Source organism: Ictalurus punctatus, chromosome 3 (genome assembly GCF_001660625.3).
Source record: "Ictalurus punctatus breed USDA103 chromosome 3, Coco_2.0, whole genome shotgun sequence".
Taxonomy (NCBI): Eukaryota; Metazoa; Chordata; class Actinopteri; order Siluriformes; family Ictaluridae; genus Ictalurus; species Ictalurus punctatus.
Window position 1 is genome coordinate 7,753,895 of NC_030418.2, and position 26,279 is coordinate 7,780,173.

The window sequence follows — 26,279 nt, forward strand, 5'->3', positions numbered from 1 at the left end:
ACATGTCCACTCCTTTCTGAAGACTCTATTCATTCTCTCTCGCGCACGTACATTCACAAGCAGCACCGAGCTCAATCCCTTTCCCCTAGCCTCAGCTTTGCCTCATATCCGATTTGTTTGAACAGATTATTCCATCTCACTTCTGTTTAAACGCTCGGCTTATTAACGTCTGGGTACTTTACGTGTCTAGCTTTTATTTCTTTTCAGTACTTTCCCCGCATCTTTTTCACCTTAGCTCAAGTTGTCAAATTCCCCAATTCACCAACTTCTTTTGGGTTTTTTTCCCCCCACAGGCCCCGCATCACTGATAAACCTACACTATAAACTGAATTCAAAGGCCTCGCTGCAAATGAAGTGATACGTAAAATGGGTGGCACGGTGGTGCAGCGGTGGTGTTGCTGCCTCAAAACTCAAGTTACTGTGGACACAAACTCACCCTCTGGTCTTTTTTCCCCTCCAAACGGTCCAGTTTGGGTGAGCCTGTGTAGACTCCTCATGACAAGGGTGGAACCTGATGTGGTCTTTTGCTGTTGCAGCCCATCTAGCTCAAGGTTTGACATTTAGTGGGTTCTGAGATGCTTTTCTGCTCACCACAGTTGTAGAGAGTGTTTATTTGAGTTACTGTTGCATTCCTGTCGGCTCATACCACTCTAGAATTTTCACCTGCAGAACTTCCTCTCACTGAGTGGGTTTTTTTTGGTTTTCATACCATTTTGTGTAAACTCCAGAGACTGCTGAGTATGAAAATCCAAGACGAACAGTAGTTTTAAACCAGCCCTTCTGGCACCGGAGTCACCGAGACAACATATTTCTCCATTCTGCTGTTTGATTGACCTGTATGTGTATGATTTCACGCACCGTGCTGCAGCCTTACAATTAAATGATTGGATATTTGCACGAATGAGCAGGTGTACAGGTATTCCTACTAAAATCGCTCCATAAATGAAGCATCCAAACTACTAAACACACCTCCACGGAGACTGGCTAGTGTCGATGGAAACCATACAAGTAACTTATAAATAGTGAAACTTCTTCACTGTTTCATCTTCTTAATGCAACTCTACATGCTGTTGAACTGATGGATGAACATAGACATTTATATACAATGCACTGTTTATCTTCCCTAGAGTTCTACAGTCTCTTAGAAAAATTCCAAAGCCTGGAATCACTGCTTTCACATCAATGTTTCCCCCTTAGATGATGAAATTCAGGATCATCTTCCTCAAACGAAGCCACACTACAAACAGCACCATCCTCATCCTGGGCAAAATGTCACTTTCTCTATTTGAATGGACAGCAATAACAAATGTGCTGTTTACTGCCAGCCCCCTTGTCCAATGGAGAGTTAAGATCCTCTGACTCTTCGCTAAAGACTATGAAAGTTCGGGGCTTTCCAAAATTCATTTCGATCGGCCAAATTTTGGACAATTTCTTGCACGTTAAAACCCATGCCGTACTTTGAAATTACGTCATCTTACTGTATTTCTTAAAAGTGGCAGAAATTTTCCACCGCTCAGAAGAGATGCTGAAGGTGCTTAAGTGAATGGAGGAACATATTCAAGATTATACATGGGGGCCAAATCACTAGACTGTGTGTCCAGGACAAGCGGATTTTGGCCATTATGTTTTAATTCAGTTACCTGATGGATTTTGGGGGAGGGGAGGATGTCGGGGACCCTATTCTTAATTTGGTATGTTTAAATGTAATGGGCTTCAAGGGGAGTACCACGCAACTCAATGCTGTAACTGCAGCACCTGCTTCCGAATACCACCGCCTGATGCTCTGAATATACAGTTTTTACAGTACAATTCATATTTTTATGAGGCGTCCTGATTGGTGTGCACTCCTGACGAATGTTCTTTTCACAACCCGAAACACACAGCTATATGGAAACACTGACGAACACAAAGCTGTCATATAACTCACCTGCTTACTACACGCAGTCACCTCGTGTTGTGAATGAAACCAGGACTTACATGTGATGCGAGAACGGAACAACACATTTCATATCCATCAAAGTGATCTAGAAGTTACTGCATTACATTAGCTAGAACTTTTTAGCCAAGTCAATTGAGGAGTCCAATCAACCAAAACATGGGATTGGCCAGCATGCTGGAGCTTCCATTTGCCTGGTGAGCTATCGTCTAAATGTATCATGTGTCCACTCTGATACCACTTCCCGTCCAGTCGTCTTTATGCACCGCTACCAAAGATTTATTAACGACTGTACCTAAAGATGAAATCTTGAGGAAGGCCATGTCATGTACGCTCAGCCACAAGTGTCAACCCAGAGTCCCACCCCAGTGCCTCATAGAAGCTGTGTGACCTCTGACCTGGCTCTCACTAGGCTTATCGGGTGGGTCGTGGTGAACAACCATCTGGTAGAGTTTGTACACTTGGTAAGAGGCATCGAAAGAAGCTTTGAACTGTGGACTCGGTGGCATGGAGCGCACTAGCCTCACCTTCAAAAAGAGGACGTTCACGAGGAGGTTACCAAGGGAAAAAAATTCAGGTGCATTATCAACAGAGAAAGGCTGGTTTAAGTGAGACATGAAAAGCATATTAAGAACATAAATATTTCTCAAACTAATTAAAAAATACACAGAGTTGCCGGGTTATAAAGTACACCTGCCCAATACATATATATAATATGTGGTCAAGGGTGGTCCAGTTAGTGAGAGTAACTGGGTTTTTTTTTGTGTGTCCAAGTGCCCATGGTAGGTGTACCTGATAAACTAGCAACTCAGTGTGAATCTCATCTCAAAATACACAACAGATCTATGATCAAATACAGAAAATTTGATACAAGTACACAATATTTAGCAAAATAAAAAAAGATAGTAACAGAATATAATTTAAAAACACTAATAAATAAATATATATATGAATAAAAGAGGGGTGCAAAAGCCTGGGCCCACTAGTGAAAATGCTTCTGCTTGGCATTCTATTCTGTTTTAATTTAACATAAAAAAATTTTTTTATTACAAATGATACTATAAACAACAACTTGAATGAAAAGCTGTGGACATGCTCCACAGGTTGGTGTAAAACCTGATGATCCACGTTAGATCAAATCCATCAGAGTGTAGTCTGAACACGTTCTTCAATAGAAGTGAGAAGACTCTTACCTTTTAAAAAAAAAAAAAAAAAAAAAAAAACATTAAAAAAAAAACAAACAAACAATGATAAAAATCTGAGCTTTTGTACAAAGGAGTCAACATGGACAACATCACAAATTTGCTTACATTTAAATAATGAAAATTGCAGATTTTCACTGTGGTCTCAGAATTTTGGACCCCATCGTATCAGTACACTCCAACAGATTTTGGTTTCAGAGTTGGTTAGGTGAGAACAAGCAAAGTCACGATTTAACTAGCCTACATTTTACTTTATGATGAACATTCATGACCTATTAAATATTTATACGCTTTAGAAATGTTATGACCAACCAGCACATAAAACACAAACCCATAATCTGACAGTGATTAAGAAAATATTTAAGAGAAATTGCTTGCAATGCGAAACTAGTATATATAAACTTATTTCATAGGCTTTATTGTTGTCATTATAGCGGTTAGGAAACGCTACAAATTTTCTACTTTGTTCAAAGATAATCACTTCAAGAAAACAAATGATGCATTATTTATATAATCACACGGGCAGACAAATCAGTAGTCCAGCACCCAGAACTATCAATGTCTAATCCGCACGCCGCACATTATTATGAGACCATTTTAATTTTGTGTGTTTGATGTCAATTTAGTTTTACTAAGAGCTGCTCTGTGCAGTAATCCCTTCTCTGTGACTACATACAGTACACTACATCGCCAAAGATGTTTGTGGACACCTGACTATCACACCCATACAGTATCTCACAAAAGTGAGTACACCCCTCACATTTTTGTAAATATTTAGTTATATATTTACATGTGACAACACTGAAGAAATGACACTTTGCTACAATGTAAAGTAGTGAGTGTACAGCTTGTGTAACAGTGTAAATCTGCTGTCCCCTCAAAATAACTCAACACACAGCCATTAATGTCTAAACCGCTGGCAACAAAAGTGGGTACACCCCTAAGTGAAAATGTCCAAATTGGGCCCAAAGTGTCAATATTTTGTGTGGCTACCATTATTTTCCCAGCACTGCCTTAACCCTCTTGAGCATGGAGTTCACCAGAGCTCCACAGGTTGCCACTGGAGTCCTCTTCCACTCCTCCACGACGACATCACGGAGCTGGTGGATGTTAGAGACCTTGAGCTCCTCCACCATCCGTTTGAGGATGCCCCACAGATGCTCAGTAGGGTTTAGGTCTGGAGACATGCTTGGCCAGTCAATCACCTTCACCCTCAGCTTCTTTAGCAAGGCAGTGGTCGTCTTGGAGGTGTGTTTGGGGTCATTATCATGCTGGAATACTGCCCTGCGGCCCAGTCTCCGAAGGGAGGGGATGATGCGCTGCTTCAGTATGTCACAGTACATGTTGGCATTCATGGTTCCCTCAATGAACTGTAGCTCTCCAGTGCCGGCAGCACTCATGCAGCCCCAGACCATGACACTCCCACCACCATGCTTGACTGTAGGCAAGACACACTTGTCTTTGGAGACTGGTTGCCTCCACACGTGCTTGACACCATCTGAACCAAATAAGTTTATCTTGATCTCATCAGACCACAGGACATGGTTCCAGTAATCCATGTCCTTAGTCTGCTTGTCTGTAGCAAATTGTATGCGGGCTGTCTTGTGCATCATCTTTAGAAGAGGCTTCCTTCTGGGACGACAGCCATGCAGACCAATTTGATGCGTATGGTCTGAGCACTGACAGGCTGACCCCCCACACCTTCAACCTCTGCAGCAATGCTGGCAGCACTCATACGTCTATTTCCCAACGACAACCTCTGGATATGACGCTGAGCACATGCACTCAACTTCTTTGGTCGACCATGGCGAGGCCTGTTCTGAGTGGAACCTGTCCTGTTAAACCACTGTATGGTCTTGACCACCGTGCTGCAGCTCAGTGTCAGGGTCTTGGCAATCTTCTTATAGCCTAGGCCATCTTTATGTAGAGCAACAATTCTTTTTCAGCATTCCTCAGAGAGTTCTTTGCCATGAGGTGCCCTGTTGAACTTCCAGTGACCAGTATGAGGGAGTGTGAGAGCGATGACACCAAATTTAACACACCTGCTCCCCATTCACACTTGAGACCTTGTAACACTAACAAGTCACATGACACCGGGGAGGGGAAATGGCTAATTGGGCCCAATTTGGACGTTTTCACTTAGGGGTGTACTCACTTTTGTTGCCAGCGGTTTAGACATTAATGGCTGTGTGTTGAGTTATTTTGAGGGGACAGCAAATTTACACTGTTACACAAGCTGTACACTCACTACTTTACATTGTAGCAAAGTGTCATTTCTTCAGTGTTGTCACATGAAAAGATATAATCAAATATTTACAAAAATGTGAGGGGTGTACTCACTTTTGTGAGATGTGTATGTCGGCTTTCCTCAACGGTTACCACAAAGTTGGAAGCACACAACTGTACAGAATGTCTTTGCATGCTGTAGCTTTACAATTTCCCTTCACTGGAACTAAAGGGCCAAAACATGTCCCAGCATGGCAGTGACCCTGTGCACAAATTGAGCTCCAAGAAGGCATGGTTTGCCAATGTTGTTGTGGAAGAATTCAAGTGATCTTCACAGAGCCCTGACCTCAACCCTACTGAACACCTTTGGGTTAAACTGGAAAGCTGTCTGGAAAGCCTTCCCAATAGAGTGGACATTACAATAATAGCAAAGGGGAACTAAATCTGGAATGGGATGTTCTAAAAGCCCACATGAATGCAAGGGTCAGGTGTCCACAAACTTTTTGGCCATATAGTTTATCTGTAAAGACAATACCTTGTAAATCTCGTCAGTACTTTTGAAAGCAAAAGCCACTTGTGTGTTGGACTTGAGCAAGCTATTAATTTCGCTTAGCTGTTATTGCTCTATTTGTTTTTCCAACTTTCCTCCAAATTTTGGTCATTTGCCAATTCCCACACAGTAGCTGGCTCTTCCACAACATCATCACATAACAGCATCTTTTCTATTCACATGGCAGCATAACATGCTCGGAGGAAAGTGCTATCTGCCCTCTTCCACATACATCAGCTCACACACGCCCACGATTGGTTTGTGTCACTCTGACTGACAGTGGCGAGATCGTCCCTTCCACCCAGAGAGCATGGCCAGTTCTGTCCTCTTTGAATCGCTGCCTCGGATGGCTGTGGCATCATTGGGATTCGAACTCGCGATCTCCCGACGACAGAGCGAATTATCTTCTGTTTTGGCACTTAGTAGTAGTATTTCTATTAGTACTGGAGTGCTGCTAGTTAAAAGAGGCAGCACCTGTACAGTTTCGAGAGCAGACAACAGGAATAAATCAGAATTACGATCAATACTGACAAAAAGAAGCAGAAAAGAATTTTTCCCCTAGTCCAAAGTTTGGCATCTCTAATTTGTCCACAGTGTTTGAATGGGTGTGTGAGAGTGTGCGACTGTGCACTGCGATGGGGTGGCACACTGGCCAGGGTGTCCTCCGCGACCCTGCATAGGATAAGCGGTACAGAAAATGGATGGATTTCAAAAGCTGGCGCAGCAAGGGAACAAAATGAGTCAAATCAGAAAGTGTACTGTGTTGTCTGTGGGAAGCATCCAGAAATTGGAGGTAAAAGTAGTCATTTTTTCACCAGTTTGAAGATTGAACTGACTGGAAAAAAGAATAGATTGACAAAAGGTAGCATCGCTATGTTCAAAATGTTAGCGCACTTTGGCTTAACACCCCTACCCCCCTATATTATTAGATGATGTCATTTTAACAAAAGACAACTTTTTGAACTCCAGTAGTCCTGCTAAAATATTTACTCGACTAGCAAACCAGCTTCTAATTATTAGTCCTTCTTGTCATGTTTGTGTTGGATGAAGTGCTTATTCTTCTCAAGTCTTCATGCTGGGATCTAAAAGGAAACCGGTATAAGATTTATTTTGTTTGGCCTTTCCTTAGATTCCTGTATGAATATGGGGGGGAAACTACTACATTTGCTTTCAAAAGATTAGCAACTTTTACTTGAGATGCACACAAGTAGTATCTTTCAAGTGGCCTGGCTGTTTGTTTTGCAATATTTGGTGGTTGATTGAGAATACAAGGAGTAACCAAGACACAGCAAGCATCATCCTCATAAACACTAACAGCATCGGAAAGGCTCAGGGAATGTGAAAAGCCAGCATTTATAAAGAAGTAGGCTGTGAAGGAAGCTTTCACTGTACTTACACTGCCCCCTCGAGGAGGTTGTAGGTCATAGCATGAATTTTATTCTGTAGCATCTCATTCATGGGATTGTTTTTACCTCAAGATAATGCTTCAAGGTTCAAAGGTTTTTCACTTTAGATGTAAAATCTGTTCGTAGTCTCACCTCTGCTTGCTGCATCTAGAAAATGTGAACAATCTTATTATCAGGTTTGTATTAAGATTGAGCTCGTATCATAAAAACCGTTATCCTGAAAATACTGGATCCTTGATCCAATTGCAGCCGTTTTAGCCATTCAGTGTTTCTTTAAAGAGAGCCAGGCAAAGAAACACAAAGGTAGCTGAGGGGCAGTGCAGGAGTTGCAGAGGCGGTAAATTATGGACTTTTTAAATGTTTATGACTCAGAAGACATTATATAATATTATTAAATGTAATATTAGACGCAAGTGAAATATTCGGATTTGTGCAAAGCAACGGTTTATAGTCCTTATATTGAATCACCTAACATTTAAGAGTTTTTCTAAAGAGGAAAAAGTCAAATCAGTAACTTCTGTTTAATAGCTCAGTGACAAATGACCAGGTTTTTGCTGGAATATGTCTGGAATTTTTTGTGTCCCAGGTTTCAGCCTCTTAACGTTGACACAGTGCAAGGATAACGGACCAAACGGCAATCAAAACCCTGGCCTCATGTCGCTCCAAACTATAAAAGACGAGGCTGACGTGATTCCAATCTGGAGTCAAAACCCTGTAATGAACCTAATCCCTGCCAATCTCATCCATTTGGGATGAGATGATATTAATGAACATTTCTGAAAAATCGGTGACCTTTTCCATTGAGGTCTCTCTCACATATACAACCTCTGTTGGCTCTCCTCCTCTTACTGCGATTTTATCAAAAGGTCAGTTGCACTGAGAAACGCGTCAGTGAAATTTGTAAAAATAAATAAATAAATACATAATACTTTCTTTTTTTTTTTAATTTGAAACAAAATGCCTCTAATTTGTGTTTGTGAGCACTCGGTTTATCGCAAGCAGCATGTGGTGTATGATAAATCGCATTTGGAGTGGGGTTGATTGAACCCGAGTAAACATCTCATTAAGAAACTGGTGCTGCACGTCCCGTTCGTTCACCGCCCCCCTGCCCCCCTCAAATGTTTAATGGCCTCAGACAGCATTCCCAAACTGCGCGATGATGAAGTGAGAAGTAGCCTGCAGAGGAAGTGTGCGATATATCACATGCAAGCAGAAACTCCTCCGTTTCCGAATGATAGGTTGATACTAACGCACAGGAGGGACTGCACTTTAACAGCACACAGTTACCACATGTCAAACACGCGCCGGAAAGCCGGTGCTGGTTTTTTCGCCTTGTGTGCTAGAGCGAATGCTTTATGGATGAAATAAGTAAATGGCTTGAAGCAAAGCAGACAAAAAAAAAAAGCACACGGTACCCTTGCTGAAAAGAGGCCACTTACCAATGTCCTGCGATCTACTTAGGAAAACCGAATGACCTCTGTCAGAGGGCTCAACTCAAGCAGACTGGTTAACTGAGAGGAAAATCTGGATTAATGTCTCAAGGGACAAAAGGAAGACGATACACTGTGGTTTCTAGCAAAGACAAGCTCTGACAAGCTGATCTCACCCAACCAACTGCAAAAACTTTTACTTCTGCAATCTTTTACTTGATTTGTTCAAAATGATTTAAAACCACATCTTGACAATTTCTAACCTCGAAACGATGAAGAGGCTCATCAGGCAGCGAGTCGGTGATAAATTCTTCTAACGGTTTGGGTTGCCCAGATGATGGGGTTGCTGGAGCAGGCGTCAGGTTTGTTAAAGTGCATCCGCCATCTTGCTGCTTCTGTTGCTCCTTTTGTAGTCGTCGCTCTTTCCGGATATCCTTCGCTTTGCGACATGGAGGTTTGCCTGGATCCGCTCCCACGCCTGAGTCAGCAGAAACAAAACAGAGAAGATTCATCTTTCATCATCATTAGCATCACTAGTGTACCAAGCCAAGAGGGAACTTATTACATGCTTCAAGAAGAAGGGAAAGCCTGCATGGCCTCTTTTCCATCTATCGAAGTAGTAATGTATTTACTTGGACAATCCAGGATAATTGCACCATTTCCCTCAATTTCATACCTCTGACTGAAATAACCAGGAGCAGGATCATTTAATATATTTGAATACCAATTTTACAACCTCGATAGCAATGCTAGGTGTAGTATTGGGTTTCTCAATACCAAATATAATAAACTGGTCAAAAAACATTCAATCAAAATGAAACAAAAAGTGCACACTCGCCAAACACCTACAAATCAGACTTCCAGATTTAAATTACAACGTCCTCGTTTTTATGAATGCAATGCTCTTAAGTAGAAGCAATTCGATCATTAACAAATGGTTCTGAAAGGATTATTTGTGACAAGAAATAATGCGTTCGCACCATATACTGTAGCTCTGACCAATCAGGACTCGGGGGCCCAGTTGCTGTTGTCTGAACGGTCATGGGTGTTATAGCAGTCATAGTCATAGCCCAGTACGATACACCCCCAAACTGTGCCGTTATTAAGCTAACAATCGTAGCTGCTCCTCATGCTACAAGTAAACGCACACAGAGAAAAGTGGCATGTATAGTGTGCACGTGGTTAAACAGCATCAAATCATAAGGTTACAGTGTTTTGCATCTATATCGTTTTTTAACACCACTGTTTATCACTCTCCTTCACAATCAGGCTACGTAAATTAAATGGTGAACTGGTGATGGCTTCAGGAGTCACTGCACAGGAAAAACAGTTATATGCCTGAACTAAACAATAAAATGTTTAGCTGTGTAATCTGCCGAATCCAAGTCAAGGCTGTGATGCTTGTTGGACAAATTCTATGTCAAGTTGTGAGCTTTTTCACTATTTTCAATGTATGAATTTTTTTTTTTTTTTTGTAGTTCAGAAAAGAACTTTACAAAAAGCATCTTTACAGAAAGGAACTTCGCAGAAAGTAGTTTTACAAAAAAGGCACTTTACCAAAAAGTAGCTTTATAGGAAAAAAAAAAAAAAAAAAAAAAAAAACATTACAGGAAAGAGCTTTACAAAAAGGATCTTTGAAAGAAAGCTACTCTACAGAAAGGGGCTTTATAGAAAGGAGCTTGACAAAAAGGAACTTCACCGAAAGCAGCTTTACATAAATAACTTTATAGAAAAGGGCTTGACAAAAAGCAACTTTACAGAAAGGAGCTTTGCAGAAAGGAGCTTTACAGAAAAAATAAGCATTACAGAAAGGAGCTTTACAGAAAGGAGCTTTACAGAAAAAATAACATTACAGAAAGGAACTTTACAGAAAACAACTTTACATAAGGATCTTTGACAAAGACGATCCTTGTAGAAAGCCTCTTTACTGCAGTTTGGCAGTGGAGAGATTTATACCACCTTTTGCACACTGACTTACAATCCAAGTAGGTGTCTCCCCCCCAAAACAGTTTGAAATTGAGGATATTATGGCCAAAGGAAAAACGCTATAATGGACAGCAGATACTGCGTGAATTCTACATTTGGAGCCATTTTGCTGGGTGTGAGAGCATGTTTCCAATTGCTATGTGCTGGGTAGCTGCAGGGCTACGGGAATGCATGCCTATACTTGCGTGTTTAAAAGAAAGAAAGGGGGGGGGGGGGACAACTTTTCTTATAGTTCTTCCAGAAATTTCTGAAAGTATTGCAAGATGGTCTATGTGTATGCATATGGAAGCCACATGGTGTGCATGCATGTGTGTAATCTGCAAAGTCGTCTCTCCATCGCTGAAGGAGGCTTCTAGCTCACTGTAGTGAATAACGGGATTTGGTCCTTCTGTGGAGATGGAACTCATTTTCCCGTCCTTCGACAACATGACATCATCGTAGCCGAGGCTGTAAAACAACATGCACTCTGTTCACTGGCTCCTGCTGCTTTTTGCAGGGCTTTTTCCCTCCCCAGACCTCTCAGGTTTAAATAGAAGCAGGGAGGAGGCCTTTGCTCAGGCCTGGGGCTCCCTGGATGAAAACTCGGGTATTCCTGGACTGTGTGAGGACAGGAGAAAAAAAAATCATCAATAAAGGCGATTAGAGTAAGGGCCTGAGATTAATATTCACCACACACCAACTGTGCCAGTATTATTACTGATAGTAGTTTAAACTGTCGTATCATCCAACACACTTGGCAGTGGTTGCAGTTAACCTTTGCACTTAACTCTAAGAACATTCCATATTAATAGTTTTCTAGGAATGCTGAAATTCAACTCCTACTAATGTTTTCGGCAAAAATTGACACGATGTGTGCGGATGGAAAGAGGCTTTCCTCAATTGATTTTACAGTGAGTTGTACACTGATGTGCACTCCTCCTCCTCCTCCTCCCATCTTTTCTGGGCTGAAGCCAGACCCTGAGAGCAAAAGTTTACACACTGACATCCTGTTTAGAGCAATAAGGAAAGCAAGGCCGTTTCCTGCCTGGCCCCATGCCAACTGCCCACATACCCACTGCCGGCCCAGTCATCTGCCAAGAGCGAGACGGAGCGAGTCGGAAGAATGAAACCCAAATGCTGCTCAACACACAGTATGTATGAAAGAAACAGTTTTCTAAAAACAGTTCAGAACTTGTCGGGAACAAATCATGGTGAAATGGACAAGTAAGCACTGGACTAACGCGATCATTGACGTGCTAGTCTTAAATGTGTTACAAAACTGAAACTCTACAAAAACCCAGAAATATCTGAACCATCCACAGCATTTTGACAGTAACAAATATGCTGTTTATTATTCACTCAAGGCCATAAACTGTAGCCAGCTTTGCTTAAGCTTTTGATATAGTCCTTTAAATTTTTATTTATTTTTTTTAATAAAAACGCAGTTGGGAATTTTCTTTTCTAAATGAAAAGAAATCGACAGATGACGGCGAGTTATCAGCTTAGATGGCGATTCGTTTTTCCTCGCAACATTTGTCCACCTTCATTCTTTTCCTGTTAATAAATTCAAACGGCTAAATAAGAAGAGGAAGCTTTCCAACGGACGTTATAAACACGGCACGGGGACGTGCGACTCGCTGGACTATTTTTTTTATTCCTGTAAAGAAGAGTAAACACGAGCAGGAGAAGCAGAGCAGATGCTGGGCCACTTCCAGAGCTGAGGCCTGGGCCCTGTTACTGTCTGCTTGACGCCCCTGGCCGCTTTAGAGCTACAAACTTGACCGCGCGCGCACACGCTAGCAGGGACAAAACGGGTCGTTTCTTCATTGTGGATCCGCTTCCGACACGACAAATGGCGTCTAGCATGTGAGCTGACCGTTATGAAGGTTTGAAATTGTTAAGCGTTTTGTAAAAATGGACAAAAATGTGCAAACATGAACATCTCCCACGAGACACACAATGTACAGGGAGGCAATAAAGCCAGACAGATTTGTTCCTCCTGAAGACAGATTCTCCCTCTTGAGCCATTAACACATCATAAAGACCCAGGACTATCTTTGGCCATGTGAACCATGTGTGAATATATGTATATGTAATTCACTTGCTAAAAAAAAGTTAAGATCATTAAGAAACATGCACCATTGCAACATGGTACACTCTTTCCAATAGACAGAAGAAACAAATAAAATACTTAGAAACATCCTCCTCCTGAGGGGTTAGTGTGGTGTAAACAGTATGAAGTGTGGAGAGCCAAAGCATTTCTGGATGAGTGATATTTCTGGCACGATATTTTACAGGACAAGAAAAACACAGGAAGTGAAGAACTTACTAGAAGCAATAACTAGAAGGTCTTACTCTGGATTATAAACACATACACACACACGCCAAATAATCTGTGTCGAGCAGCGCATATATTTTATATATATTACAAATATATGAGTCAGGTCCAAAAAATATTGGCACCCTAGTTCTGAAAAACCTTTGTTGCTTTGCGTTTAAGTAACTGAAAATATGAGAAATGTCAGAAGACAGTGACTTCCTGTTTCACTGACGTATATACGTCATATTTCTAAATACGACAGAAATATGAGGCCAACTTTCCTTATGCGTTCGCCACCTTAGAGAATGGAAGATTACAGAATAAAATAAATCGAGCAATGTCTATATCTACAACCATGAACATGCCCACATCCACTGATAAAACAAGAAGTGAAGCTGTGATGACGCAGCCTGGGAGAGGACACGCATGTGTTTTCCTGCCAGGCATACTGAGGAGGATTAGGAGTAGGAGTGAGCGATATGACAAAAAAAAAAAATACATATATCAAGATTCGCAAAACCATTTCTATGGTATGTGATACGGGACATGATATATAGGTTTGGGAACGATTCTCCAATATAGCAGCATAGCATTTAAAAAAGCTTAAAAGATGATTCTAGCTAAAAATTTCATTCATGGCATCGCACGGTGGCTTAGCGGTTAGCATGTTTGCCTCGCAGCTCTGGGGTTGAGGGTTCTCCCTGTGCTACGGCGATTTCCTCAGGGTATTCTAGTTTCCTCCCCCAGTCCTAAGACAAGTGTTGATTGGCATTTCCATACTGTCCATAATGTGTGAATGTGTGCGAGACTGTGCCATAATTTGTGAAGGTATATCGACTTGTGAAGATACATCACCGCATCACACAACCCTACTTAGGAGGCAAAACTCTCCCATGGTCTCAAGTGGAGATTTGCAAAAGAGGGCAGCATTTTGGGCTAACCAAGCCTCCAAATCTACAAATACACACCACCTGCATGGTCAACAGACCACAGTTGGAAAGCGTGCCAGAAGAAAGTCATAGAACCATAAATGGAAGCACCCGGAGTTCAATAAACGCTACTGGAACTTTAGGGAACTGGATTTTACGGTCCAATGAAACAAAAATAGACTTAAACACGCAGATTAAAAAGAGTAAATAGAAGGATTGTTATTAAAAACAATAAATAAATACATTCTAATTGACACTGGTAAGTATGGTGGAGGATCTGAGATGTATGGGCTGTTTTTCCTCTAAAGGCACAGGGGAACCTTCTTACGAGTACCAGGAGATTTTAAATGAAAATCTGACCATCTTTGGCAAAAAGCAACAACTGGGTTGGGGTTGGATTTTTCCAACAGGACAATGAACCAAAACATACATCTGAAATGACCACAACAATGGTTCAGTGAAATCAGAATCAGTCCCAGTCCCATGACCATAAATCCCATTGAAGCCTTGACAAGACAAGACAACAACCCAGAAGAAAACTGCTCAATTTTGAATTTCACAAACAACAAAATCTGAAACATTTCAAATATTAGCACAAGAAGCTTGAAATATAAAGTATTACCTTACTCGCAGTAATTTTGTTTGGAGCTACAACGCTGGCTAAAAAAAATTTATTAAAATGCACCCCAACATAAAAACAAGCTTTAAAATAAAGTACAAGCCATAATATTATTATTAATAATAATAATAATAATAATAATAATAATAATAAATAATAATAAACGAGGCCCGTAACTGTGACAACTTTCTTTTTCTTTAGTCGCGGCCCCATACTTACGCAATATTTGAAGCCAATTTATTTCTTGCTCACAACCATTAATAAACTTCAAAACTTGCTGTACAAGACTTATTCATTTCCTCTATGGAGTGTGTGTGCACACAAACGCATATCCAGACACTCTCAGAGAAATTCCTGCTCACGTAGAAAACCTGTGTAATATCAATCACTTAACTCCATCTGTGTTCAGGGTAATAAAGTCGTAAAGGTGCTCATAAAGTCTGTTACCGTAAATTTGTCACCAGGTGTTTTCCGTTTCAGAGAGGGGGGGATACAGAAAGGAGCTCTTTCTCCTCCTTCAGGGAGCATCTCTAAATCTTTGCTGTTTCCGGAACATTCCTGAGCTGCTCATTTCAGTGAGGTGTGGAAGTACTACATTTCATTCAGTCATATTCTTGGCAGTAAATCATTCAGCGATGCAGAAGCCTGAAAGAGTTTTTTTCTAGAATCAGATTTCTAATTTGACTTTTACGGAGGGTCAAATCTCTGACACCTGACCTGTGTTATAGAGCTTTATGATTTTTGTTTTTTTTTTTTTTTTTTTGTTTTTTTAAAGTGTTGATACTGTAATAATGCAAACATGAGTTTGGTGCAGACTGACAGGAAGAAGTTACCTCGTGCACTCATGCATTTCTGAGTATCTGTTGCCCCCTGTAGGATTTGTAGAATCCTGATATGGATTTTCTCGTTCCACTTTTTAGGTACTTCCTGATTCTTTTTTATTTTATTTTTTACAGCAATATAACACAGCAAACACATTCATGGGGGGGCCTCACAACTCACAACGTTTTGGAGAAATTCTGTCATTCTGTCTCTTTCGGAAATCTAATCTAGTTACCATGAATTTTACAGAGTAAAAAATAATAACACAATGTGTGTGTTTTTATAAACTGAAGCAATGTTTGGTTTTTTCCCCTTTCTTTTCTACTACACGTTTACATGTTGTGACACTCACCTGGTTTAGGCATGAGGCGTGGGCTCTTCCCTGCTGATGATGACACAGTTTCCTCTCTTGAAGTCTCTGATGTTGATGGTCTGGAATCGTTGTCGTTCTCAGGGCTGCTGGGGATGATGGGACACTCCACTTGAGAGTGCTGGATTTTTCCAGGATCTACCGGAGGAACTTCCCCTCCTTCTCCAAACATGGAGTCCATCCGCTCACCTACACATCGATACTCAGCATTAATATCAATATCAGTTTGACAGAAATCAATATAGCTTTATATCTGTATACCTAAACACATTTTTTTTTAAAAATTAAAAATACAACTACTATGCAATTAGTGGAGCAGAAAATAAGGTCTGTAATTTTTTTCATGCTTATTTTCATGGACAATCTGGCAACATTCTCTACAACCAGTACCATGCGACTTCTGAGAAAGCTTGAGGTAAATTACAGAATTTGCTCGGATGAAGATCAAACCAAGTAAATCCAGAAGCATTTCCATTTGCACAGGAAAGATTAGAGCAACGTTTCCATATCGACCATGAACCAATTCGAGTGGTGACCAAGAAGCCCATCATGAGCCTGGGACGTTGGTAGGGCGCATCTCTTAAAGACACAGAGCAAATAGAGCAGCTCAGGCAGGACACCATCAGTGGCCTTGAGAGAACTGTTAGCATCATGCTCTCCAGCAATCTGAAGCTCTGGTGCCTGCATTTTGCACTCTAGCCCCAACTCATGTGGCCACTAACTATCTAAGCAGCACCAATCACAAAGCTTGACAAGCTAGAGAGAAAGATCAGTTCAAATATGAGAAAACGGCTAGGTCTACCCAGGTGCCTATGCAGCACCGGGCTCTAACAGCTAAACCTTTCCAGTCTAGAAGAGGAGCACAAGTGCACCAAGGTAAGGCTGGAGATGATGCTGACCGAGACTTGTGAGCTACTTACAGCCACAGCTTTGGCCACCTTGTCACCTAAGGGGGTGTCAAAACTAGCAGAGGCAACCCAGCAGGCAAAGGTCACACACCAGCACAAATACATTGTTGGCCAAGTGCTGTCTGGGAGGGAAGACCTCAGCCTTCTGGTGGAGGAAGTGCATCAAAAAGAGCAACTTACAATGTACATAAAGGCTGTTGCCCAGGCAAGGCAGGGGCAATGGATGAGATGGGAGGGAGTAGAGAAGAGAAGGAATTCTAGGAAAGACCTGTATTTAGATCATTTAGATTTAAAACAAAGTTCAAATTTAAAACAATTTTCATCATTAGAGCCACATATGATGTCCCAAAAACCTCAACAAATAGTATGACTAACAGCAAACATGCTATCTATGCCCATCCCCAACAACAATGAATGACTTTCTACTTGGGTGCAAGACAAGCCTGACACAAGACCAGTACAACAAAGTGCTCACATGCAATGCTGGAAACACAATGAATGCACAACAACACACTACCTACTACTGCCTCATGTAAACTACCTTAGTAACATCCCTAACATTTGTCAGGGAAGGCCAGAATTCTGATTCTAAGTCTTCACACCTAGAGTATATTAGAGACCAGGTAGCTGGGTGCGGCACAGGAATGAAAGATGCTGACCGACATGGGCCACAAGCTTTGATTCCCGCTTAAGATCACCTCAACAAACTTCAGGCCAGACCTTGTACTGTGGTCCTTCTCTTTGCTCCTTATGTACATCATAAAGCATACAGAGCCCTGGGACGACACTGTGTATGAGCGCAAAAGGCTTAAGTATGCCGAGCTCACAGTGGACACTGAACGATAGTCAGGATCTGTCTAGAAGAGATCAACAAGAAGAGTGTCAACGACTAGGCTTCTAAAAGAGTTGGGAGTATTAGCCCAGGCTCATCGGGAAGCCATCAAAAGCTTCTCCAGCAGCTCAACAGCCAGTGGCTCTGGATGAAGAGGAAAGACTTCTCCTGGGCATTTGGCATCAAAGGCCCTGTTCACACCTGGCATTAACAACCATCTCGAGTAATCCAATCACAAGTGAACAGCTGAAACACATAACCGTTTACACCTGGCATTCTTAAAGAGTCTCCAAAGACCGTTTGTGATTGGATTTCATACATCATTATCGTGGAGAACACTACCGTTCAATACGATTTCCAATCAGTCTCGCAATGATGATGTATTTCAGGATAGAGCAAGGAAGCAGCTGATTAGCCGGTTCTTTGTTGCTGTTCGGGATGCATCCAGAAGCTTTTGCATTCACATTACAAATATTATGTGCTCAAATGCATTCCAAACCACCACCGAAGATGGCCTGAGTGATCAGTTCACAATCTGTCTCCGAGACACACTGGATGCTGTTCACACCTGTATTTAGGGATGTTTATTTATGATCGGATCACCCAGGATGTATGTTAATGCGAGGTTTGAACGGGGCCAAAAGGACACCAGGTCCTGGAGTGCCAGGTCTCACTGATGAACCCTCTGGAGACGCAGTGGGGCTCATCAATGAAACATTGAGGGAGGAGGTTGCTCATTGAATAATCCTGAAGATACCACCACCAAGATGCAAACACTACAGTGATTGTAAGAACTCGTATTATAACAAACTTGATATATAACCACTATACTTTTGTTTCCAAGTTGTTATTAGTCACCCCCCATTGGCTAAACAGTCCCAAACAACATACGTAAAATGCTAGGTGGGATTTACTTAGCCAGCTGTTTGATATAAATTTGTGATTTCTTTTGGTAGAAAAAAAAAAAAAACATGCAGTATGATAACATGTATGATGAAAGTTTCTCTTTGGAGACATGAAAGGTTATGTGCATGTAAAACAACTACTATACTGTGACAGAATTAGACAATCTACATTATCATCAATCTCTGGTACTCCAGTTCAATAATGTCTGCACCATCTCTCTTTTCCCTGGGAAAATTCTACCCACTGATCCTTTTTTATATCTTCCAGGCAGCTCTATGAACACAAAAATGTACTATAATAAACAAAACCCTTTATGAAGCAAAAAGATCTAAATGATGACAGGAGGAAATGGTGTTCCAGCAGGGCACAGCACGGGAAGCGCACCTGAGAAAAATGTCTTGGATATTCCAACAGCTATAGCCACTGTCCGCTGAAGAGATGAAGCGAGAGGCTTTAGGAAGCCAGGGATGTCAAACAGACCTAAGATTGCATTACCAGAAACAAATTGACTTCTCAACACACCTGTAGGAAAGACCTGCTCCAAAACCATTTCCTAAGACTATAATTTGGGGTATCAGTTATAAAACAATATTAAAAAAAAGCTCATACAAACACTCAACCTTAATCAAGAATCCCATAAATCAAGAAAAAAAAATCTGCTATTTTCCATACAAGTGCCAATACTTTCTGACCTCAACCAATTGATGAACTGTTAATTGAATTCCCAAGATAATTTCAGGTTTACACTGGAAATACGGTTGAAAAGCGGAAAATATCCAGATCGCAGTCAGTGAATCATGTCATATCACATCATATTTCTAAATCTGCCACTAAACCAACCATCAGGTTTGATATATAACGAAACACAATTTTTTTAAAAGACTGCGTTCCTAGTATTCGTAAAATATTTTCCAATCCATTTTAAAGGAGGTGAAGAATTTATCGCAAACACATTTGCAGGTTAACACAGAAGACTACTGTCTAGAACTTGGAAGCAGGAACACACCATCACAGCCAGCATCACACTGGCCTGCTGGCTTCTCCCCTTTCGACAGGAACTTCGTCATCTTCTTCAAGATCTTCTTGTGCGTCTTTGAAGGATGAAAGTTTAAGGCATGGCACCTTCAATAGACAGATCACGTATTAGTTTGGGTACATCGTGTTTATCCTACATATGCCTACGTATAGAACGCAACAAACATTTTACATTAAATATAATCTACTTCTACAGGTTATTTCATTACATATTAATCTTGTATATGATCTGTATACATATTTGAAGCAGGATACCCAGAGTATGAGCTATCTACACACCCTTTGATGATAATATTTACCTGATAGTGTACTGTGGACAGCAGGTCTTGTTCATGACAGGCTTGTAAACATACTTGCCACTTCTAAAGGCAAAAGAATCATTAACAGTAAGAAGATTTGTTCAAAACATAAAAGCATGGTTAAAGAACGCTGGTATGTTGGATATAATTTGGGAAAACATCACCTGCATAAAGAAGGAATAACATCCTCCTTTTATACAGCGGCATATCTTTATTTCTTTAATTAACATGAAACGACTGGATTTCACAAACTGTTAATTCGTGTGTAAATTTGTGTGCTTGAAAGTTTGTCAACCCTTTAGAATTTTCTATATATCTGCATAAATATGACCTAAAAGAAGACAAAGAGAACCCAATTAAACAAATGAGACAAAAATATTATACTTGGTCGTTTATTTATTAAGAAAAACGATGCAATATTACATATCTCTGAGTGGCAAAAGTATGGGAGTACTGGAGTGTAATAAAAACACTTCTTTGTTTCTGCCTCACACTCAGGCTGAATTGAATTATTACGGTTTTCCCAGAGCGTATCCAGAACCGAGTTGCTATATTACTGTATTATTGAGCAGCTAGACCTTCATGGACAGCATCAGTAAGTACATGAGTAAGATGAAGCCCAATGGCACACATTCACTTGTCTTGTAGTGAATATTAAATGACAAAAAAAAAAAATTCATTTACAAATTTTTTTCTCCTACAGCAGCTTACTCAATCATGTTTAATTCCTTACATAAATAATGTTGATATTATATTTTTTGTACTAAATCAGTAATGTTGCTGATGTATTTTTTGTACTAAATTGGATTACGTCATGTGTTCATGAACAGACCACATGGAGAAATGTAAAATATATAATATATTATATAAAAATATATAGTATATTAAAAAAAAATAAAAACTTTTTTTTTTTTTTAAAGAATTAGAATTTTTTTTTTTACATACCTTCTCCAACCCCTGTCAATGAGGTCTTGGTAGTCCTGAACGGTCATTGAATGGGCCCACATACCTGCATACAAGTTTTTTTAAAAAAACAAAAACAAAGGGGGGGGGGGGGGGGGGGGGGTGTTTGAAATGATTTACTATTATTTTTATTTAATGGTTAATGAAACACAACAGAGGGGAGACTTTTTGTAATGTACATAAGCCTACTTATTAAACAGTATATAATAATGTCAGGCTGCTCCTGTGAGAGTCCATCATGGATATAGTACTTCTGAACTCAAGCATACTTTAAACTCCTGGGAATTTCCTCTTGGACAAAAGGTCTGTGGTGGATGAAAGGCTGAATTATATATATAAATTTTTTTTTTTTTTTTTTTTTTTTTTTAAACAGTATGAACATTGTGGGAAACAACATTCTATTACTTGTGCATCTAATGCAATTATACTGCTTAAACAACAACATGGATCCCAATCTGCATAACCCATAGAGTTCAAAATATACAGAGCATTCCAGATCACAACAACTGACACGCATTATACAATATATGTTTACACAGCTACATTATAACAATTAGAAAGAGTTTTTCGATAGCTTTCAAATTATACCAGCCCCACGCTGCTGCAATCTACAGTGCCCAAGAAAGAGGTTGTGGAACCTGGGCATTTTAGCCGACTTTGGAGCTCCATTTCTGGTTAAAATGACAGCTCAGGCACTGTTACGGAACTCATTATCATTCGATAAGCCCTAGAAGGAAAAGTCAGTAACGTTACAATATGTTAAATATTAAGTTGTTCCTCATGTTATATTACTGAGAAACTATATTTGGTGTGTGAGTGAACTGTGTAAATTGCATTTTGGCTGAACCGTTCTTTTAAGGGTTTAGTTTAGTTTAGCTACAGACTGTTTATTCATAATAATGACATATATTATTCTGTCCTGGAAAGGCACACCATGTAGAAACTACATCTATACATAGTACTGTGAAAAAGTATTTGCCCCCTTAATTACTAATTCCCCAAATCTATGAAACTGCATTCATAATGTGGTTCAGCAGGACTAGACGCAACCAGGCCTGAAAACCCTTCTTTGTGTCATGCCTGTTCAATCAAATCAACACTTAAATAGAACTTTTTCAACAGCATGAAGTTGGTAAAAAGGTCTTACACAGTAACATACTATGCCAAAACTGAAAGAAATTCCAGAAATGATGAGGAAGAAGGTGATTGAAATACATCAGACTGGGAAGGGCTACAAAGCTATTTCAGAGTTTCTGTGACTCCAAAGGACCACAGTCAGGGCCATTATCTCCAAATGGGAAAAACCCTACACAGTAGTGAACCTTTCCAGAAATGGCCGACCTTCCAAAATTGCTCCAACAGCACAGCAACGACTCATCCAACATGTCACAAGTACAACATCAAAGGAACTACAGGCTGCTGATGCATCAATAAAGGTCACTGTTCATGACTCCACTATCAGAAAGACACTGGGCAAATATGGCATCCATGGAAGTGTGGTGTGTTGAAAGCCACTGCTAACCCAGAAGAACATTAAGGCTCATCTGAATTTTGCCAAAACACAGCTTGATGATCCGCAAACCTTTTGGGAGAATGTTCTGTGGCTTGAGGAGTCGAAAGTGGAACTGTTTGGAAGACAGGGGTCCCGTTACATCTGGCATAAACCAAACACAGAATTCCACAAAAAGAACATCATACCTACTGTCAAGCATGGTGGTGACAGTATGATGGTGTGGGGATGCTTTGCTGCTTCAGGGCCTGGGCAACTTGTAATAATTGAGGGAAACTTGAATTCTGCTCTCTACCAAAAATCCTAAAGGAGAATGTCCGGTCTTCAGTCTGCAAACTGAAACTCAAGCGCAACTGGATTATGGAGCAAGACAATGATCCAAAGCATAGGAGTAAATCCTAGTCCTAGAAGTAAATGAAAGACTGATCTCCAGTTATGGGAAGCATTTTGTAGCAGTTATTGCTGCTAAAGGTGACAAACAGATTTTAAGTTTAAGGGGGCAATTAGTTTTTCACATTAGTGTTAGGTCTTGGATAGCTTTTTTTTTTTTGCTTCAATAAAGAAAAATAATAAATAAAAACTGTATTGTGTGTTTACTCAGGTTGCCTTTGTTTTATGTTGTATTTCGTTTAAAGATCTAAAAAACTGTTTAGTATGAGACGTACACAAAAACAAAAGGAATCAGGATGGGGGAAAATACTTTTTCGCAACACTGTACAGTTCGTTCTGTAGCCGATTTATAACGGATTTCTTCATAGAGTTTCATTTGGAGCATCACATCAACAGCATAATCTTGCTAATGAGGACAGACCTTGCACCTCTGTATGCAGTGAAAACCCAATGTATTTAGTAGAACTGCTTCAAGTAATATTCTCATCCCCATGGAGAAAGGTTTCATTTCCTTTCCTTTCAGCTGTGAGCTAACATGAACTGATCAACTGCTGGCCAACATTGAATGATGACAAACGCATAATAGATTGCTGATTGCACTCAGATACAACAGCAATGGGGAAAGAGATACAACGGACAGAAAACTATCAATCTAATGACAAGATGTTATACTTTGTAAAAGGAAATATGGTTAAAGCAACTAATATAACAAAATGTCTAAAGCACTAAAAACTCTAAGGCTGAGTGATCTCTAAAAACAATATTTCTTTGTTTAAAAATTTTCAGTAACCAATTATCCACATTTCAAAAGCCGCACCTTAATAATAAAACACTGCTTATAAGCTTCTCTAATCTAAACATAGCTTAAAACTACAAATGCACAGTCAGATTGGTGTACATTATATTCCCAGCCTGAAACAGCGACCAGAGAAAGTATACACAGCTAAAGTATTTCCGTTTTGTCAACAATAAACTGAATTAAAACAGTTTTAGCTGGATTTTGAAATAATTTACATTTTATAAGCATTAAACTTTATAATTTATAATGATCAAACGTCTCAAGTAAATACTTCTATAATATAGAAGTGCCTTTTCTTGTTTCTCTTTTTGAGATCTGATCACTCTGGGAGGAATTTAAAAGCTCACAAAAGCTTAATTGTCAAACACTAATAGAGCAAACCTTCTAATTAGGGGTGCAACAATACACTCCGGTCACAATTCTAGGAATATTTGTATCTAATCTCAATGAAGAAAAAATTATGACTGGAAAAAAAAAAACGGTGGTTCTGAATCATAACCAACAGAAAACAATGTGTATTTTTGTCTGTATAAAACCAAACATTGCTAAACAGAGGTTTAATATTGTAAACAAAATGTACAACAGGTTCACCTTAACTTAACAATAAACATCCACAAAATTATGATTGAATAAACAAATTGTCCGACCTAGGCATAATAACTGACTGAAACACAATGAGCTCTGTAGCAGACATAGAGCTCCAAAGTCGGCTAAAATACCCGGCTTCCGCATCCTTTAGTGTCGTTTGAAAGCTGCAGAAGAGCCGTGCTCTATTGTTTGCCTTCAAACGGTTGAGCGCTGCCGTGTGTGAACATGTCCCGTCGCAAATTGCACCGAAAACTCCCACACGACGTTAATAGTGTGATTAAGCTGTGTAGATGTCCGTAATGCACATTGATAATGCAACTAAAACAGGAATACTCCACACATCTTAATTCGATTTGTTTACTTCGAGTATGACTTTAGTCGGGTTAAGGTAATCAGAAATCACTCAGTATGTCTACATAGACAGCAGTAATCTAATTATTGACCTTATTCTGAATAAGACAATATTATGATTAAGGTGTTTACATGAGTCGCTTTTAGAATATTAATTTCATGTTCCTGTTTTACATGTTATAGAACATAGTTCGATTAACGGCACACGTCATTACGTCCCCACGCTACGCGGTCCGGGGACTACACCTCCAGGGTCGGGGGTTCGCTTCCCACCGTGGCCCTGTGTGTGCGGAGTTTGCATGTTCTCCCCGTAGTGCGGGGGGTTCCTCCAGCTACTCCGGTTTCCTCCCCAGTCCAAAGACATGCACGGTAGGCTGATTGGCGAGTCTAAAATGTCTGTGTGAATGTGTAAGTGATCATGCCCTGCGATGGATTGGCACCCTATCCAGGGTGTACCCCACCTTGTGCCTGATGCTCCCTGGGATAGGCTCCAGGTTTCCCCGTGACCCTGGATTAAAGTATTAAGCGGTATAGAAGATGGATGGATGGATCCAACATCAAAACAAGCCAGCACCGACAACTCAGATTATATTACTCCTTATGTAACTTTACTTCAGCTTGAGCTGCTTGGAAGGACTAATTTTCAACACACACGTACTGGTACACTAGTACCACTACAAATGTTTTTTTGTTTGTTTGTTTGTTTGTTTGTTTGTTTGTTTTAAAATGGTACAAAGGAATTATTTTGTGTTGCATCTCAGCAGTAAGTGTGTATCAGCTTTTGGACATGGACATGGTGTTACGACATGCCAGGCTGTAATGATTCAGTCTCTTGTGGTGTGTAAGCTGTTATTTATTATAAGAAGGTGTGTTTATAGAGTTTCACTTCATCCACACTGATACTAATGTATTCTGGGTGACTGAGCTGGACTGCTGGGACATTCACTAGAACAACTCACTCCAACACGTTCTCTTCCTCAGTCATGGATTAAACACGGCACACACACACACACACACACACACACACACACACACACACGACACTTAAAGGTCAACAGGGATGCAAATGTTCTACCCACGCTAATGCTAGCTTGCTACCAATCACACCGTACTAGACAAGTCTTGTTAGCAGCGTCGTACTTTAGCCAAGTTATATTAACTAATGTAAAAATAACATTCCGGTGGTATTATAGTTACAGCTCTTGAACACAAAAATTCGACAAAATAAAACAATAAAAGCGAACAACAATAAGTGTAGCTGTCAAGCTAGTCAGCTAGCACGCTTACAGCTGTTTGCTAGCAAACTATCAACATGACGTCATGACAAGCTGAACGTAACAGCTACAGGATCGGGCTGGTTTTGGGTGATAGTTATGAAGTTTTCCATAAAAACACATTACTGGAGGCGAGAAGAAAGAAGCTGTGAAGATGAACACGCGTGCTCAAATGGCAAGATAGATCCGGATATACATCCGCTCGAAGGTTTTTTTTTTTTTTTTTTTTAAACGTGATTGTCACTCACCATGGGAAAAATTGCCCTTTGCGTTTTTACAGTAACCACAACGATGGCCATCGTCACCCCCGAAATACTCCACTATACTGAAGGAGCCACCAGCAGCCATGTCAGCCAAATCTCACCGCTCTTCCGTCTGCTAACGCCAATGAGCTACAGTACAGGGTTGCCAGATTGGAGTGCTTCACACAGTTTTACATGATGCACCTCTTTTATGCAAAAGTTTTACAATGCTTGCCTTTCCAAATGTGCAAGTCTTGAATAATAATAAAAATAATAATTTAAAAAAACAGTAGAAACAATTGCAGCAATTCTAATGGTTTCTACTACAAATACCATTACAAACCATCAGCTAATCAGGCGAAATATAGGTATAGGGCCCTAATTTCAGTGTTTTAACATTGATATTT

General features: G+C 40.2%; 1 protein-coding gene across 7 annotated transcripts in view; it reads right to left on the reverse strand.

The window, feature by feature from the left end:
* Positions 1-26,050, reverse strand: part of LOC108263492 (arginyl-tRNA--protein transferase 1) — a 95,062-nt gene extending 69,012 nt beyond the window's left edge. For 4 of the 7 annotated variants that reach the window (XM_047154356.2, XM_047154354.2, XM_047154353.2 and 1 more), the window contains exons 1-7: positions 25,879-26,048; positions 20,701-20,764; positions 19,756-19,818; positions 19,428-19,543; positions 18,806-18,901; positions 15,758-15,964; positions 9,014-9,228 (exon numbers count right to left, since the gene is read on the reverse strand). In XM_047154356.2, the coding sequence (XP_047010312.1) occupies positions 9,014-9,228; positions 15,758-15,964; positions 18,806-18,901; positions 19,428-19,543; positions 19,756-19,818; positions 20,701-20,764; positions 25,879-25,978 (861 nt within the window). In that variant the 5' untranslated portion in view covers positions 25,979-26,048. Of the gene's footprint in view, positions 1-2,334; positions 2,464-9,013; positions 9,229-15,757; positions 15,965-18,805; positions 18,902-19,427; positions 19,544-19,755; positions 19,819-20,700; positions 20,765-25,878 lie in introns of all 7 variants that reach the window. The other 3 variants (XM_047154351.2, XM_047154355.2, XM_017464316.3) reach the window with 3 other exon arrangements.
* Positions 26,051-26,279: the final 229 nt, after the last annotated feature.